Below are 17,367 nucleotides of genomic sequence, written 5' to 3' on the forward strand. Positions count from 1 at the left end.
CCCCATGCATAGTCACAATTATCCAGGCTGCATGATTTTATCTAAATTTATCGACTTAATCAAATAATACCAGGTGAGAAAATTTTCCCTTAGGAAAAATGCAGGGTAGAAACTGTACATAATAAATGAACAAAACACCTCTCTTTATAACTTTTGTGATCCCAAACAAAAATAGGTAAGTAAAAATTCAGCTGATAGTATCTAAATCACAATATTATCCTGAAAAAACTTTGAAGTAAAAGCCCAAATTTTAATGTGATCTAGAGATTAGAAACATTCTACTAATCTTTGAAAAATACCTGGGTCATCATAAGCAAGAAATGATTGTGCGTTTCATTTGCTTTCCAAAAACTACCGTACTAACTGGAAAGTGTAAATGTGGCTACATGGGCTCTTACCTTGGAGAATAAGAGTGATAATGTGCTCCATACATGAAAAGCCATATAGGTATCACAGGCATGTTAGTAAAGAATATAATTACTGCAGAGTAGAAGACAGGAAAAAGAAGCAAACCAGAAAGCCCTGGCAGAGACTTCAGGTACAACATTCAATTCAATATGTTGAACTGGACAGAGTAAAGTCCAGGGGACACTTTGTTTTGCCTCTCCCTTGAGCATCCCTATTCTTAAACAAGTGGGTCACAGGCCAGTAACCACATGAGGAGCAATATTCCCCAGGCACATCCTCAAGTTATTCCCCTGGATTCTTTCTGCAACCATTCTTACCATGGGGACCACCCGGTTTTATATCCAGAAACTTTAGCAGAAAGACACTTGTTTATCTTACAGCAAAGTAGGGATCATTTGTTACCAAAGATTTCCAAGGAAAGATTTCCCTTGGCAAGAGCAGAAAACAAAGCTCTGTACGGGCCGCACACCAGCCACCCCACCGGCGTCTTACTTGTTCTCATTGCTTGCGTCGTAACGGGGCATAGGGTCTAGGTCATTCCCATTCACGTCACAGCTTGCCAGAGCATCCTGGGCCACAGAGGAGAGAGAGAAAGGATACAGATGTTCATTAATTAGCCATGGACCTGAAGGCTCATGACTCCTTAAACACATTTCTGCAAGAGAGTAATTAGATTAAATAAAACACTCATGGTCCAGTGGCGTCAGAATGCCTTGTTCGATAATGATCAGTGTCATATTTTGTCCCATAAAGGTGAAGAAATACTCTCTACAGACCAAAGATGTGCTCAGTCCATCCTTCTAGCACTGTTCCCCCATACCTCGCATTGACCCTTCACCCCAAAACCACCTACTCCGCAAAGTATTACTAGACCACCTAGAAGCAAAGTGATTTATTCTTCATAGACTCTCCCTCTATTGCTTACTTCATTTCTTGAGTGTGCAAATACATTATCACAATTCAGAGATTTCTGGAGACAAAGATTATTAAAGATGAGTATTAGAAATCTACTGTATCAGGTTATCTTATGACCTCTATGAGGGAATATTTGTCTGGTTTCAGATGTTTTATCTACTATGAAAGGGTCTACAATTCAAGACTTCTTATTTATACCCAATGGGCTTTTGCCCCAACTAAAACAATAGTTTTACTTTATGTCAAGGTTTCAAATGAAACAGAGGTTTCTCTGAAACCAAAGCTGCATTTATTTGCTTTTTTAAATAATTTTGAAAAATATTCAAATTTCTAAGAAAAAAAAATTAGTGGATTATTCCATCATTCAAATTTATATCACAGTAGACAGAACTAATTTAAGATGTTTTGAATTTTCTTATGCTTTATGATTTCTGTTATCAGTTTTAATAAAAGTAAATGCTCTTTGCTTTCTGCTTTCTTATCAAAGACTCTTGTTTCTGAAAATAACTTATAGGTACAGGGAGTTTGAAATGTTTGGGGGAAGTAAGTAAAATACACATGACATATAAAGATAGTAAGTCCTGCTTCCCATACAGAGAAACACAAAGCAGCCCAGCTTAGTGTTCATTCAAGCATGAAGGGTGATATCATCTAATTTTACTCATAAGAAAACAGAGGCCTGGGACAGGTTACGTAACTTGGCCACAGGCGTGAAATGAATTGCCTATGGAATGAAGACTGGAAGCCAGGCATCCCATCCAATCCAATGTGCTCTTCTCTACTTTCACCAGCTCTAACCTTAGGAGAACCAAAAGGGTACCTGTAACTGCACAGGTAAATTCTAGAGAATTTTCTTTCAAGGGAGGAAAAAAAATGAAAAAAGGTAAAGAATGCAATCACATTTAGGTTAAGGCTCTTTGTATTTAATCAGATGCATTTCAATGCAGTGGAGAATAGGAATGCTCTATAAAAACTGCACTGCATATGGTGAGAAGTCTTTCTTATCATGGACAGCCATAGTTCTGTTCTTTATATGACCTGGGCTAACTCATTTTAGTGTTCAGGCCTCAGTGTCTACCCTGTAAATGAGGAGTCTGAACTGAAGTTCCTTTGTAAGTTCTAAAGTCTGTTCTGTGAAGACCACGCTTACCTGTGTGTGCTTGGAGGCAGGGTGAGGGCAGCCACTCAAATGTTTGGTTCAAATGAGAACTAAATGAATTTGCAGTTCCTCCTCTCTCTCTCTTTTTCAACCTTAGGGAAAATCATCTAATTTAGGAGAAACTGTTTCAAAATTTCATTGTAGAAATTGACTTGTGAGGTTTCTTGGCTGAATTTTTGAAATGAAAAGGGCAACAGGATTGAATACTGAGACGAAAAGCTAAAGTTGATAAAGTATCAGGTGATATTGGGTGACCCTGAGGGAAGGAAGGTCTTCATAGGTTAGGAATTGGGGTGGCTGTGTGAGCCAGTGGTAGTTTCTGATGTGTCTAGGAAGTGACTTGGAAGTGTCTTATCTGCAAAGATAAAAAGAATCTTTTCAGGTTTATCTGACAAAAGGAAAACTAATCTGAGATTAAGGGTCATGCAATAAGTAATATTAAGCAAATGAGAAAGAAACACTGGAGAAAATATATGGACATTTCTACCTAAATGGTTTCATGTGAAGTTGAAGCAGTATTTGAGAGAGAGGGCAGAGGAGAGATGGCAACAGAGACAAACTGATTCTACTGTGAGGAGAAACCAAGCCTTCCCAGGCTGAAGATAAAGAGAGAGAGAGAGAGAGAGAGAGAGAGAGAGAAATAGCAGATTTCAAGAGGACATTATGTTCTTTTCTTGGAATCTCAGCCTTAAAGAAAAGGCCACGTCCATTCTGAGTGCATCCACTACAAGGCTCCTCAGGGCCGCTGCTGTGTCCACCAGTTACTGAGGAGCAATGAGGAGAGAAAGCAGCAGGCCTGTGAGAATGGCGAATCCTCTGTACTGATGTGTTTAGGGAACCTACGGGCCAAGCCTCTCTCAGGACTCCCACCAGCTCAGGGCACAGTGAGATAGGCTGGCCTTGCTGACGTTGCTCCTTTAACGACCATGGATATATTCAGTTCAGTTCAGTTCAGTTGCTCAGTCGTGTCCGACTCTTTGCGACCCCATGAATCGCAGCACGCCAGGCCTCCCTGTCCATCACCAACTCCTGGAGTTCACCTAGACTCACGTCCATTGAGTCAGTGATGCCTGCCAGCCATCTCATCCTCTGTCGTCCCCTTTTCCTCCTGCCCTCAATCCCTCCCAGCATCAGAGTCTTTTCCAATGAGTCAACTCTTCGCATGAGGTGGCCAAAGTACTGGAGTTTCAGCTTTAGCATCATTCCTTCCAAAGAAATCCCAGGGCTGATCTCCTTCAGAATGGACTGGTTGGATATATTGGGTTGACCCAAAAGTTCCTCCAGGTTTTTCAATACAATATTACATGAAAACTTGAGGAAACTTTTGGCCAACCCAATAGGAGAGAAGAAAAAAATCTGGAAGTGTAGTCCTCTGAGTTATAGCTTAGAATTTTCTGTGGGGCTCTTCTGTAAACACAGGGCAAACCCTGGCCCCTGACTTTCCTCCTTAAGGGTCAATATGAGTCCTGATTTCATCATGATTTAGAGCTGCTTGTCTTTTCAAGGCTGTGAAAGGAAATTCATAAGCTGATAGAAAATCACCAACTTCATTTTTTTTTCAATAACAACATGAAAACAATATAGGGAAACTCACACAACCAAAGTTTTGGAATTAAAAGAAGTCATGAAGTATAGAGAGGGACATGGGTAAAAGTGACTGAAGTCTTGATGGGTTTGCAGCAATACCAGTGTTCTAGTGGAAATAGTCGTCAACAGGAAAGAGATCAGAAGGCAATGTGGAAGGCACTGGTATGAGTGGGCTCCACCAGGAGTTTCTGCAGGGTCCTGACAGCAATCAGAGAGTTACATCTGCAGATACTAGGGAGTCACTGGAGGCTCTTCAGCAACAAAATGAATATTTTAGGGAGAACACTGAGGTATCAGGAAACACACATTTGGAGCAGAGAATGGCATATTAGGAGACACTTATGGACTTCTAACCAAACTTCCAGACCACCTGACTGCCTCTTGAGAAACCTATATGCAGGTCAGGAGGCAACAGTTAGAACTGGACATGGAACAAGAGATTGGTTCCAATAGGAAAAGGAGTACGTCAAGGATGTATACTGTCACCCTGCTTATTTAACTTCTATGCAGAGTACATCATGAGAAACGCTGGGCTGGAAGAAGCACAAGCTGGAATCAAGATTGCCAGGAGAAATATCAATAACCTCAGATATGCAGATGACACCACCCTTATGGCAGAAAGTGAAGAAGAACTAAAGAGCCTCTTGATGAAAGTGAAAGAGGAGAGTGAAAAAGTTGGCTTAAAACTCAACATTCAGAAAATGAAGATCATGGCATCTGGTCCCATCACTTCATGGGAAATAGATGGGGAAACAGTGGAAACAGTGTCAGAGTTTATTTTGGGGGGGCTCCAAAATCACTGCAGATGGTGACTGCAGCCATGAAATTAAAAGACACTTACTCCTTGGAAGGAAAGTTATGACCAGCCTAGATAGCATATTCAAAAGCAGAGACATTACTTTGCCAACAAAGGTCCGTCTAGTCAAGGCTATGGTTTTTCCATTGGTCATGTACGGATGTGAGAGTTGGACTGTGAAGAAAGCTGAGCGCCGAAGAATTGATGCTTTTGAACTGTGGTGTTGGAGAAGACTCTTGAGAGTCCCTTGGACTGCAAGGAGATCCAACCAGTCCATTCTGAAGGACATCAGCCCTGGGTGTTCTTTGGAAGGAATGATGCTAAAGCTGAAACTCCAGTACTTTGGCCACCTCATGCGAAGAGTTGACTCATTGGAAAAGACTCTGATGCTGGGAGGGATTAGGGGCAAGAGGAGAAGGGGACGACAGAGGATGAGATGGCTGGATGGCATCACTGAGTCGATGGACGTGAGTTTGAGTGAACTCCGGGAGATGGTGATGGACAGGGAGGCCTGGCGTGCTGCAATTCACAGGGTCGCAAAGAGTCAGACACGACTAAGAGACTGAACTGAACTGAACTGAACTGAACCAAACTTAGGGAGAAGCTGGTGGAAAGGATATGTTTGGAGAGTAGGGGACAGAAGGGTCACTGACCTATTTACAGGCAGGAAATATCACAGAGGTAAAGGGGACTGAGAAACCCCAGGGACAGAAACCGACCTGTGTCCACTGAGCACTGGGCAACAGGACTGTGGTTTTCAGTGAAAGTACTGAGTCTCAGCCCTTTCACTTGCTCTGTGATCTCAGGCTTACCATATGTTCTGAGTCCTGGAATCATGGTTCTTTCTTAAACAAGGGAATTGGCTGATTCCTGAGGACTATGGGGAGAATATCATTATTGTCCTTTAATAGGGGTAGAGGCAGAGAGAGAAAGAGACTCACAGAACAACTTGAGAAGAGTTATAAGTACACTTTCTCCATAAAGGAAAGTAGGAGTGTTATCTGGCTGCATGGATGAATTGTTGAGAGGAGCAGCTGTTGGCAGCAGCAGCTGGGGTTTCTGCTACCTTATCACCTGCTTTTTGTCATCACAATATCAAAGGCACAGGAAAGTGGATAGCATTATCTCCTGATTCCTGTCCTCTGAGAGAATCTTCTGTAAGATGGGAGCAATACATAACAGCTATTTTTCAGTGACTTTCCTCCTTTTGTTGTTGTTTAGTCACTAAGTTGTGTCTGACTCTTTTGTGACCCTGTGGACTGTAGATGGACTGTGGACTGTCAGGCTCCTCTGTCCATGGGACTTCCCAGGCAAGAATACTGGAGTTGGTTACCATTTCCTTCTCTAGGGGATCTTCCTAACCCAGGGATGGCACCTGCATCTCCTGCATTGGCAGGTGGAATATTTACCCCTGAGCCACCTGGGAAAGCTCCATGCTTTCCCCCATTTTGATCATCCTCACGTGAGTTCCATTGTTTCCCAGGAGGGAGGCATTGTGACCACAGTAACCACTCACATAGTTTTGCATCAGATCTGGATGGGTCCTCTCGATGCCATCGTCCAGGATAGTGACCACGATGTTCTTTCCCGTGTAGCCTCTCTTCCAGGCTCCTTCGATGTTCATGTCTGACTGGCAGGGATGCGTGTTGTCACTGCAGTGCTAAAGGAGGAAGAGGGAGAATTGGACATTGCAGATTACAAAAACGGAGAGGAGATGCGAGAATTACCTACTTAAGACAATACATTAATTTGGTGGATTGCCTGTTCAAGTAGAAGCACAGATCTCCAACATGACAACAGGGGAAGAGGGGAAGGAGAGACGTGGGTAAGGCAAGAGAAACAGAAATCTCTTCTGCTAGGTCTGCCTTAGATCCTTTGGGAAAACACGATAAGGTATCTCAACAGCAGAGCAATGAGTGCACCATTTTATTGTTAGCATTTATTAATGACACATAAAAAAGGCCTTGTAGCATTTCATTTATAAACCCAAACTAGATAACAGAAGAACATTATAATTTCTTAACCAGGCACCTAGTAAAGCCTGGCTACAAATGAGAAAAACCTCAGCAGCTTCTGTACAGTGTCAGCCAGAGGTGTGCCACTGCTGTGAGAAACCCAAAAAGAGAAAAAAATAACAATCTCCTCAAACTTCTTTCAGTAAATTAACAATGAGCATTGCACCATAATTTGCAGGGGGTGAACAGAGTCATTCAGCACTACTTTGAGAAGGGAGGGAAGAGGAGTGCACAGTCCAGACGGGGGACAGACACAGGAAAATGTGTGTGAGGGCTTTGAAGGGCAGGCTGAAGAGCCAGTGAACCTTAGCTCATTATGCGTAGTGATTTCATTCCACAATGGCTACAACATACAAACACATCAAGAGATGAATTAAACCAGCAGTTCTTCCCAATATAATTGACTAGCATTCATCCAACCCACACAATTATTCCTTCAAAGTCCATCTCTGTGAAATATCCCTCTGAGTGGTATTGTTTTCCAGGTTCTTAAGGCTCAGTTAGAGGAACAAAGGAAAAGGGATGTGCCACTCTAGCCTACTGCCATGGCAACGCAAGCCACCCCAGGTCCACACCATTCACTATCTTCCTCCGGCTTTGTAACCGTTCAGTACTTCAGGAGGGGAGGAGAACGCGTGCTCTGTAGGCTCGAGGAATAATGACGACCCCACTGACACGGATTCATCTAACACATACTTTGCTGAGCGCTTATTGCACGCGGGGGAATAGCAGTGAACAAGGACAATGAGGTCCCCTGTCCTCGTGACCTCTCTAAATGGGAAACCCAGGTGCTAAAGAAAACAAAGAAGACTATTTGTAGCACTCCTTATGTTTTAAAGGAATTGAAGAGGGTAATATGGCAGTCAATACTGAGGGGACTGAGTACACACCTCTCTCGGAAGGATGGTCAAAAAAAGACCCCAGTTTTTGAGAAAGTGAAATGTGAGTTGAGATATGTCTGAAGAGAAAGAGCTGGCTTGCCCAAGAGCTCAGAGCTCATCTTGGTAGTGCTTGTGCTTAGTAGCTCAGCCGTGTCCAACTCTTTGTAACCCCATGGACTGCAGCTCGCCAAGCTCCTCCGTCCATGGGATTTTCCAGGCAAGATTAATGGATGTGAGGGGAAATGGCACAGAAAGTAGCAGGTTAGAAGGGATAACAGAAGTCAGGTCTTCCTGAGCTTTGTAGCCATGACTTGACTTCTATTTTAAATACAACCTAAATGAAAGTCCTTGAGAGTCCCTTAGACAGCAAGATCAAACCAGTCAATTCTAAAGGAAATCAACCCTGAATATTCACTGGAAGGTCTAACGCTGAAGCTCCAATACTTTGGCCACCTGAGGCGAAGAGCCAACTCATTGGAAAAGACTCTGATGCTGGTAAAGACTGAAGGCAGGAGGAGAAGGGGGCGACAGAGGATGAAATGGCATCATCAACTCAATGGACATGAGTTTGAGCAAACTCTGGGAGACAGTGAAGGACAGGGAAGCCTGCAGTCCATGGGGTGACAAACAGCCGGACATGACTCAGAGACTGAACAACAACAAAATGGAAGCTTACCTCTTTCCAAATTTCATCCCTCAATGTCACATGGTAACAAGTGGCAGACACCTCTAGTATCTCCTGACACGAATTTGTTAATTTATTCTCCAAAGGAGATTGCCTTTTGTTGAACATTATAAGCACACTTGAGTAGTTTTATGGATTCATTCTAACAAATGGTATACCCATCTTTCAACACAGATAATATCAATTTTGTTGAAAATAGAGGCTTATATATTTTATGAACATTTGCAACTTTCTGTTACTTTCTTGATTCCTTCTGGCACTTGAGGCCCTGCACACACTGACCCGAATTCCATTCTCCCCTTGCTCCCCAGTTTTTGGAGTACAGCTTGGGAACAACTTCTTCCCAAAAAGCTTTCCTTCATTCTTCAGCCTAGTTGGCTATCTCTTCTCTTAGGAATGAAGACAGACAGACACATACATATATTTTGTTCTACACAATCTAACCCCTACACACTGAATTCTGCTTCACTATGGTTGACTGTTGAAACGTGTATGTAAATTTTGTCTCCTTTGACTGTAAGCCCCTAGAAGACTATGCATTAAACCAATTCTAATCTAGGATTTCAGTCAATATTAGCTGATCAATTACACCCCAAAAGTGAGGGCATATTCTCACTTTATATCCAAGTTCACAACTGCCAAATACTTGCTCCTCTGACCTCGTCAGAGATAGCCCAGCCAGCTAATGCTTGGTTAATAGATCACGAAAGAAATAGTGCAGGTTTCCAAAATGCCAATGTTTTTCGGAAGTCTCATTCTGGCCAACAGTTTGGGCCGCACCTAATCAAATATTTTAATTTAACAGAAAGCAACTTTGACAGGTTTCTATTTCATTTTTTCCTTTTTCAAAACCTGTTCTGGCCACCTGTGGTATCATTTGTGACATGAAGTAATGTTAATGTAGCTAAGAAGTGGGCCGGAGGAAGGAAGTGTACAGGAAATGGGTCACCCACACATGGGATGACCGTCCTGGAGTGGAAGGATGCTGCCTGAAATTGCAATTATGAAAATTGAAGAAAACCAGCCGTGTATGGAAAACATGTGTGTTCAAAGTGGAGCAATTAGGCTTCTTTCTTCCACCTCTGCTTTTGTTGAATCTGACTTCACCATTAAATATTTTTGTACCACTTTTTCTTTTCATCTGCCAACATGATACAGGAGAAAGAGGCAGGAGGGGAAATATCCAATTGATACTTTCATATGGATAATTTACTATTGCAGGTGGCTGAAATGTCAAAGAAAAAAAGATAATGAGAGCCAGGGGTGTTTCTGCAAGTCATAAGATTAGTGGACCCTTAAATCAGGACCCTTTAACCTGAATGTGACCTTTAGATTTTTAATACCTATTTCAAGTGGTCCAGGCTTCTGAACGTGTTTCTAATGTTGTTTCATATGCCCAAGATACCCAAAGAGCAAAGACTGAAGAGAATATCGATTCCAGTCAACATGGCCCAAGTGAAAAGGAATTAATCATTTCCTTAAATGCCTGATCAAAATGGTCTTTAAATTGGACTCTATTTATTTGACAGCAATCTATGTTAGAGCATCACCCAAAGGCCAAAGGAGCACATATTAACTATGACTTCCTCATACTCAGTCCGCCATGTTGAGAACTGGAGGAACTAATAAAACTAGTTTCTGGAATTCTGTTACCACATATGCAGTCCCCAGACTGGTATTCAAAAAAGGGATGGGTCAGAAACTTCCAGCTTATTTGAAGCAGATGAAAAACACATATTTGCGCTGTATAGGTACAATAAATATTCACAGTAAATTTAGGTACCTTCAGCTTTGAAAAATGTCTTGTGTTTCAATGATGGTCTACACGTAGATGACAAAGTATTTAGAAAGGACACAAAGCAGCAAATATCTGCAGAAACAATGGTTACTACATGGTCTCTCAGTGTTCTTATCTGTAAAACCTTTTATTCTTTTCAGGAATGAAATTTTAGGGAGATTGTTCTGTGAGTTCTAGAAACAGCCTCTTCCATACCAGGGCTATGAGCTATTTTGCTTATAAACCACTCTGGGTGTGTCCACTTCTCTTGTGTCTTTATAAACATATCACAGTGCTTGCTCAATGAAAGAACAGTTTGTACCCAAAATAAACACCTTTGTTATGCTCTCACCATCATTTTCTTCAGACTGGGGGGTGGGGAGGAACCCTCAGTGTCATTGTTTTTAAACTTTTCCAGGTTCTTAAGGTCTCTAATGAACTGCCAATTTATATGCTGCCAATAGCCTGTTAACATTGAAAACATCTGTTGTTCATTGTCATTGATACAGTGGTTCATAAGACTGCATCTCTGACTATACAATGATAATAAAAGAGTAGAATTAAATATAAATATCTGCTTTAAGAAACAGACTCAAAGACCCAGGAAATAAATTTATGGTTACCAAATGGGGGAAGCAAGGGAGGGATAAATTAGGATCTTGGGATTAATAGATACACACTAATTATATAAAATTGATAAACAACAAAGTCCTACTGGATAGCATAGGACACAATGTTCAATGTCTTATAATTATCTATAATGGAAAATAATCGGAAAAAAAGAAAATATATATTCTGAATACCAGAAACTAACACAACATTGTAAATCAACTATACTTCAATAAAAATAATTAAAATGTAAAAATCTATTTTATAGACAAACTCAGAAACATATCTAGTTAACTTATTAAGGTGTAATATGCCTGGAATTCTTTGTAAAATCTGGAGTCTAAGGTTCTAAGAAATGGAAAAAAATAGAATCGTTACTCCTTTAAGTGGACATAGAACTGACATCTAGATTCTTACCATAGCCAAGCATTGTACTAATCCCTTTATATGAACTAGCTTTATGTAAGACTCAGAACAGCTGGAGGGAGGTACTTTTATTATCTCCTTTTAACAGCTAAAGAACACAGGACTTAATCAGCCTTTAACCTTCTAGAGGTCAAACAGCTGGTCAATAGCAGAATTAGGATTCAAAACCAAGCAGTCCTATGTTCTAAGGAGAAATAGATTACTATGAAATGATGATCCTCTTCATTATTTTGAGATTTAGGTTAGGCAAACTTGAAAGGACAATTGATCTTTGTAAGGATAGCTAAGATGATCAGAATAGTTTTTATTTGTGGCTGGGGCCTCAGCTGGTGGTTGGAGATTACAAACGGGATGTAGGAAGAGAGAATGGTGTCCAACTATTTTCTAGTACATTGGTCAAATGACCCCCTATGTATCATCATGTTTTACTTCACATATTTATACTAGTATGCCAACTCTGCTGGAACCATGAATTACATCTACCATCATATGGGTTGAGGCTTCCCTGGTGGCTCAGACAGTAAAGAATCTGCCTGCAATGTGGGAGACCTGGATTCAACCCTGGGTTGGGAAGATCCCCTGGAGAAGAGAACAGCTACCCACTCCAGTATTCTGACCTAGAGAATTCCAAGGACACAGGAGCCTGGCAGGCTACAGTCCATGGGGTTGCAAAGAGCTGGACATGACTTAGTGACTAAGCACACATAATATGGGTTGACCAAATGAACTTTTTGGCCAACACAATTTAACTGGTGGAAAATTATATCTCACTCACAAAATTTTAAGAGTGTCCCACTTAATACCAAAAAAAAATTTTTTTAATAAAAAAAATTAGAAGAAATGTTGTATAAAAATGCCAAATAGAGGATAATGAAAATAAACCTAGCTCCTAAAACTCCACTCATAAATGAGAATCAAAAAAACTGAGGCAGCATAGTCAGTAGATCTTTGACAAAGGAGTGAAGGCAATATAATGGACCTAAGATAGTCCCTTCAACAAATGGTGATGGAACAACTAGACGTCCACATGCAAAAAAACAAAAGTGGGGGGACTTCCCTGGCAGTCCATGGGTTAAGAATCCACTTGCCAATGCAGGGGACATGGGTTCAAGCTCTGGTCTGGGAAGATCCCACATGCCACGAAGCAACTAAGCCCACACGCCAAGTGCTACTGAGCCCGTGTTCTAGATTCCATGTGTCACTACTGAAGCCTGGGCACCCTATAAGGCGGTGATCTGCAACAAGAGAAAGTGAGAGTGAAGTCGCTCAGTCGTGTCCGATTCTTTGCGACCCCAGGGACTGTAGCCTACCAGGCTCCTCCATCCATGGGATTTTCCAGGCAAGAATACTGGAGTGGTTTGCCATTGCCTTCTCCAAGAGAAGGCACCACAATGAGTAGCCCACTGTTGCAGAAGACACAGAAAGCCTGTGAGCAGTAACGAAGACCCACCACATCCAAATAAATGAATAAATAAAATTTAAAAAAAGAATCACATCTTTTGTGACAATTAACTCAAAATAGCTCATAGACTTTAATATGAAATGCAAAACTAAAATGAAATCCTAGAAGATAACATAGGAGAAAAATCTAGATGATCTTGTGTATGTTGATGACTTTTTAGATACAACACTAAGGACATAATGCATGAAAGAAATTACTGAAGAGATGGAAACTTCTGCTCCATGAAAGACAATGTCAAGAGAAGGAGAGGACAAGCCATAGGACAGGAAAAAATAGTTGCAAAAGGACTGTTGTTCGAAATGTACAAAGTACTCTCAAACTCAACGGGAAGAAAAAAAAGTCAATTAAAAAATGAGCCAGGGACCTTTATAGACACCTCACTGAAAAAGATGATACACATAAAGTAAATAAGCATATGAAAAGATGTTCCAAATCATATGTCACCAGAGAAATGCAGATTAAAACACCTATTAGAATGGCTAAAATCCAGAATATGACACCACCAAATGTTGGTGAAGACGTAGAGCAACAGGAACTCTCTCATTCATTGCTGGCAGAAATTAAAATCATATAGTCACTTCAGAAGATTGCTTGGAAGTTTCTTAGAAAACTAAATATACTCTTAACCATATGGATCCAGCAACTGTGTTCCTTGGCATTTACCTAAAGTAGCCGAAAATTTAGTTCCACATAAAAACCTGCAAAGGGATACTACAGCAGCTTTATTCATAATTGCCCAAACTTGGCAGCAACCAAGATGTCTGAGGATGAATAGATAGATAAACTGTGGTGCCATGGAAAATGAAATATTATTTGGTGCTTAAAAAGAGATGAGCTAGCAAGCCATGAAAAGACTGGGAGGAAACTTAAATGCATATGACTGAGTAAAAGAAGTCAATCTGAAAAGGCTAAAAAATGTATGTTTCCAACTATATGGCATTCTGGAAAAGGCAAAACTATGGAGGAAGTAAAAAGATCAGTGGTTGATAGGGACTGAGGATCAGGGGACAAACAGGAGAGCACTAAGGATTTTTAGTGCAGTGGAAGTGCTCTGTATGAAACTATAATGATGAATACACGTCACTGTACATTTGTCTAAACCCACAGAATGAACACCACGAAGAGTTAATCTTAATGTAAACTACAGATCTAGGATATAAGATGTGTCAATGCAGGTTCATCAACTGCAGCAAATGTATCGCTCTAGAGGGAGATGTTGATATTGAGGGAGGCTGTGTATGTGTCAGGGTAGGCGGCATATGGGAAATCTCTGTATTTTCCTCTCCATTTGTTGTGAAGTTAAAACTTCTCTTTAAAAATTAGTCTTTTAGAAGAAAAGAAGATGAATTTCACAGAGCAGCCAAAGGGTAACTGGATGATCTATGAATTTAGTTTAGTGGACAAGCTTTCTCTCATTTGTAAATTTTGTGATCCTCTTTGAATCTTTCCAAGCCTGATACATCTTTAATTAGAAACTTTCAGTACTAAAAACATTTAAGAAAGTAAAAACAATAAGCCAACAACAACAGCAATAAAAAAATCTTGTTTTCTTTAAGGAATTTCAACATGTCTTGTCTTATTGTTTGGAGACCCGGTTTCAGCTACATTACCTGACCATGATGATAAAGGGTAACCAGTCTCTGAAACTTACTGGATATTTTTGCAACACTAAGACTGAGCTTACCTTTACATATATGGGCCTCTGCATGTGCTATGGTTCTCACTATTCTCAAATAGCTCAGATTAAAAAACCAGATCCAGATTTCAGATCTGGAAATCTGGATCTTAAACCACACCTCCTTCTCTCCTGTTTCCTTTGATTTTCACAGCACCTTGCAGTTCAGGTCATTGGTTCTGATCCACTACTTTTAATCTTTAACTCAGTTTAGATTTTCAATCTATCCTCCTGGCATTAAAACAATTTTATCAATCCCCTACTACATTCTGGCCACTATATGGTCAAAGCAACGTTATTACACTCAAGTCCTTGAAGTCCAGTTTGTATGACAAACAAGGAGCTTACTTTTCTTTCTTTTTTTTTTTCCAAAAACAACACAAGTATTGTAACAGGAGTTCTCAGGGTATTGTGGGAACATGGAACCCAGTCAGGGGAATGTGTGGGAAGGCTGAGACCACTTCTGAGAGAAAATGACATTTAAGCCCCCAAATATGAGTTGACTAGCCAGAGGGCAAGCAAGGGACAAGGAGAATGTGTTCACAGAGCTCAACCTGATGCTCTGTGACAATCTAGAGGAGTAGGGAGGGAGGGAGGTTCAAGAGGGAGGGAACATGTATATACTTATGGCTACTTCACATTGTGTGGCAGAAACCAGCACGACCTTGTAAAGCAATTATCCTCCAATTAAAAATAAATTTTTAAAAAGTGGATGTGTTTATTTTTTATGAGGGTATAGAATAATCCAAGAGAGACTGGAATGCTCAAAAAATGGAAAAAAATTCAGTACCGCTGAAGGATACAGATGTGAGAGGTGGGGGGAAGATGAGAAAAATGGAGAGAGATGAAACTGGAGAGGCCAGACTGCAAACGTTCCTACAAGCCATGTTTTTTTCCCCCCTAATTTTTGAACTTTATCATAATTTGATGAAAAGACCATTCAAGAGTTGTAAGATAGGGACGGACATGTTTTGGATGCCTAAAGTGCATCTTAAACTTAATTCTCAAGAAAAACACTTGATCTCCACCCTCTCTGACCTCTCCAAAGCTGCTCAGGCCCAGGCTTCTCGCCTCCCCTACAACAGTGCATGGCATCTACAGCTGCTCTCCTCTATAGACACCCATCAGCAAATCCTTCCCAACAGCTATAGAACCTGACCTCTTCCCACTATTTTCATGGCTACAAACCAACTTTAGCTACTATCATCTCTTATTCCTCTAAGGTCTATTTTGCATACAGTGGTAATAGTGATCTTTATAAACTGTGTCAGAGTTATTCTCAATAAATATTCCAATAATTCCCAGTGACTTTACCTCACACTTCCAATATACTCCCTGTCTATTCTACAGCCTATAAAGTGCTCGTGACCTGATCTGGAGCTGTCTCCCTGACCTTCTGACCCATCCCTCTCATTCCCATTCACTCCATTCTACCACACTGTCCTCTCCCTCTCCAGCCCTACTCCCACCTCAGGGCCTTGACACTTCCTATTCTCCCACATGCGGATGTTCTTCCTCAGAGTCTGCGAGGCTCTCTCTTGTGCCCCAATATCACCTCCTAAGAGAGGCTCTTCCTAGTAAACCTATCTGAGATGGCATTCTGTGTCACTCTCTGCCCTTGACTCTGATTTCCCTTTCTTCATAGCACTCCTGCCTACCACATTATCTATCGATTTGAATCTTTACTGTTTGTCTCCCACACTGGATTGTAAACTCCATGAAGGCAGTCACTCTGCCTTGTTTATTTCTGTATTTGCATTGTCTAACACACAGAAGTTCAATAATTATATACCAACCGAAAGAACAGATTGAGTTTTAAGAAGTCATTATGGGTCTTCCCGAACATATAGGAAAGCATGGAGACCAAACCTGAAGAGAGAACTAGTGATTGAGAGATGACAGAGGTCTAGATTAGTGGAACCGTAGAAACCATAGTATTTGATATACAACACGCATTCTACATAAAATCATGAGTTTTCATGGCAACATGTGTATCCATTGCAAGTTTTGCCTAAAGAAACAATAGTGGGGAGTAACCTGAAACATCAGGTGATCCAAATTCTTAATCGTTTGACAACATTCCCAGCCGGTGGTAATCCTCCTTCTACCTTGATTTGTCCAACCCCAGAGAGCTCACTGCCTTAAAGAGCTGGGTAGCACTAAGACTGGAGAAGGCGATGGCACTCCACTCCAGTACTCTTGCCTGGAAAACCCCATGGATGGAGGAGCCTGATAGGCTGCAGTCCATGGGGTCGCTAAGAGTCGGATACAACTGAGTGACTTCACTTTCACTTTCAGGCATTCTACAGATTTGTTGATAACAACAGTGAATGAATATGGTGAGAGAAGAGAGAGGAATCAAGAAAGATCAAATATCTGGCTTGGACTACAGAGCAAACGATCACTTATTGAGAAAAGAAACACAGGAAGAGGGGAAAATTTGGCTGGAGAATGAAAATAGTGAGTTCAGTTTTAGAGACATGGAAATTTAAATAACATCCAACAGGAGTAGCCTATATAGTGATTGGATATGTGGATCTAAAGTTTCTTTCTGCCCAGATCCACAAGTGAATTCTTCCTAAAATATTGGCATCGTGCTGTCATTTCCCACCTCAAATCTATTTCACATCCATAAAGCACGAACATCTTGGCCTCTGAGCTGCTTCACAAGCTGGCAATGAGCACACACTGTCTAGTGCCATTTGTTGCCTCAAAGTGCAAATTCCCTAAGGGCCATATATATACATATATATATATATATATATATATATATATATATATAGTATATACATTTGACGGTCTTAGCAAATTCAAGGTCATCACCACCTGTGGCTGACAGCAAACACGGACCCAATTTCCACCATTCCCTGTGCCTATAGCACATGAATTCCTCATGAAGCAAGAGGGTTTTTCTTCACCTTTTGATTCTGGGTGGGCCTGGTGACTTGCTTTGGCCAAAAGAGTATAGCAGA

At 40.9% G+C, this 17,367-nt stretch overlaps 1 protein-coding gene across 3 annotated transcripts in view; it reads right to left on the bottom strand.

Moving 5' to 3' along the window:
• Positions 1–17,367, bottom strand: part of PCSK5 (proprotein convertase subtilisin/kexin type 5) — a 517,126-nt gene that overhangs the window by 370,843 nt on the left and 128,916 nt on the right. For all 3 annotated transcript variants that reach the window (XM_070375753.1, XM_070375751.1, XM_005892979.2), the window contains exons 4-5: positions 6,382–6,525; positions 901–977 (exon numbers count right to left, since the gene is read on the bottom strand). In XM_070375753.1, the coding sequence (XP_070231854.1) occupies positions 901–977; positions 6,382–6,525 (221 nt within the window). The remainder of the gene's footprint in view (positions 1–900; positions 978–6,381; positions 6,526–17,367) is intronic.

This window comes from Bos mutus, chromosome 8 (genome assembly GCF_027580195.1).
Source record: "Bos mutus isolate GX-2022 chromosome 8, NWIPB_WYAK_1.1, whole genome shotgun sequence".
In the NCBI taxonomy this organism is placed as follows: domain Eukaryota; kingdom Metazoa; phylum Chordata; class Mammalia; order Artiodactyla; family Bovidae; genus Bos; species Bos mutus.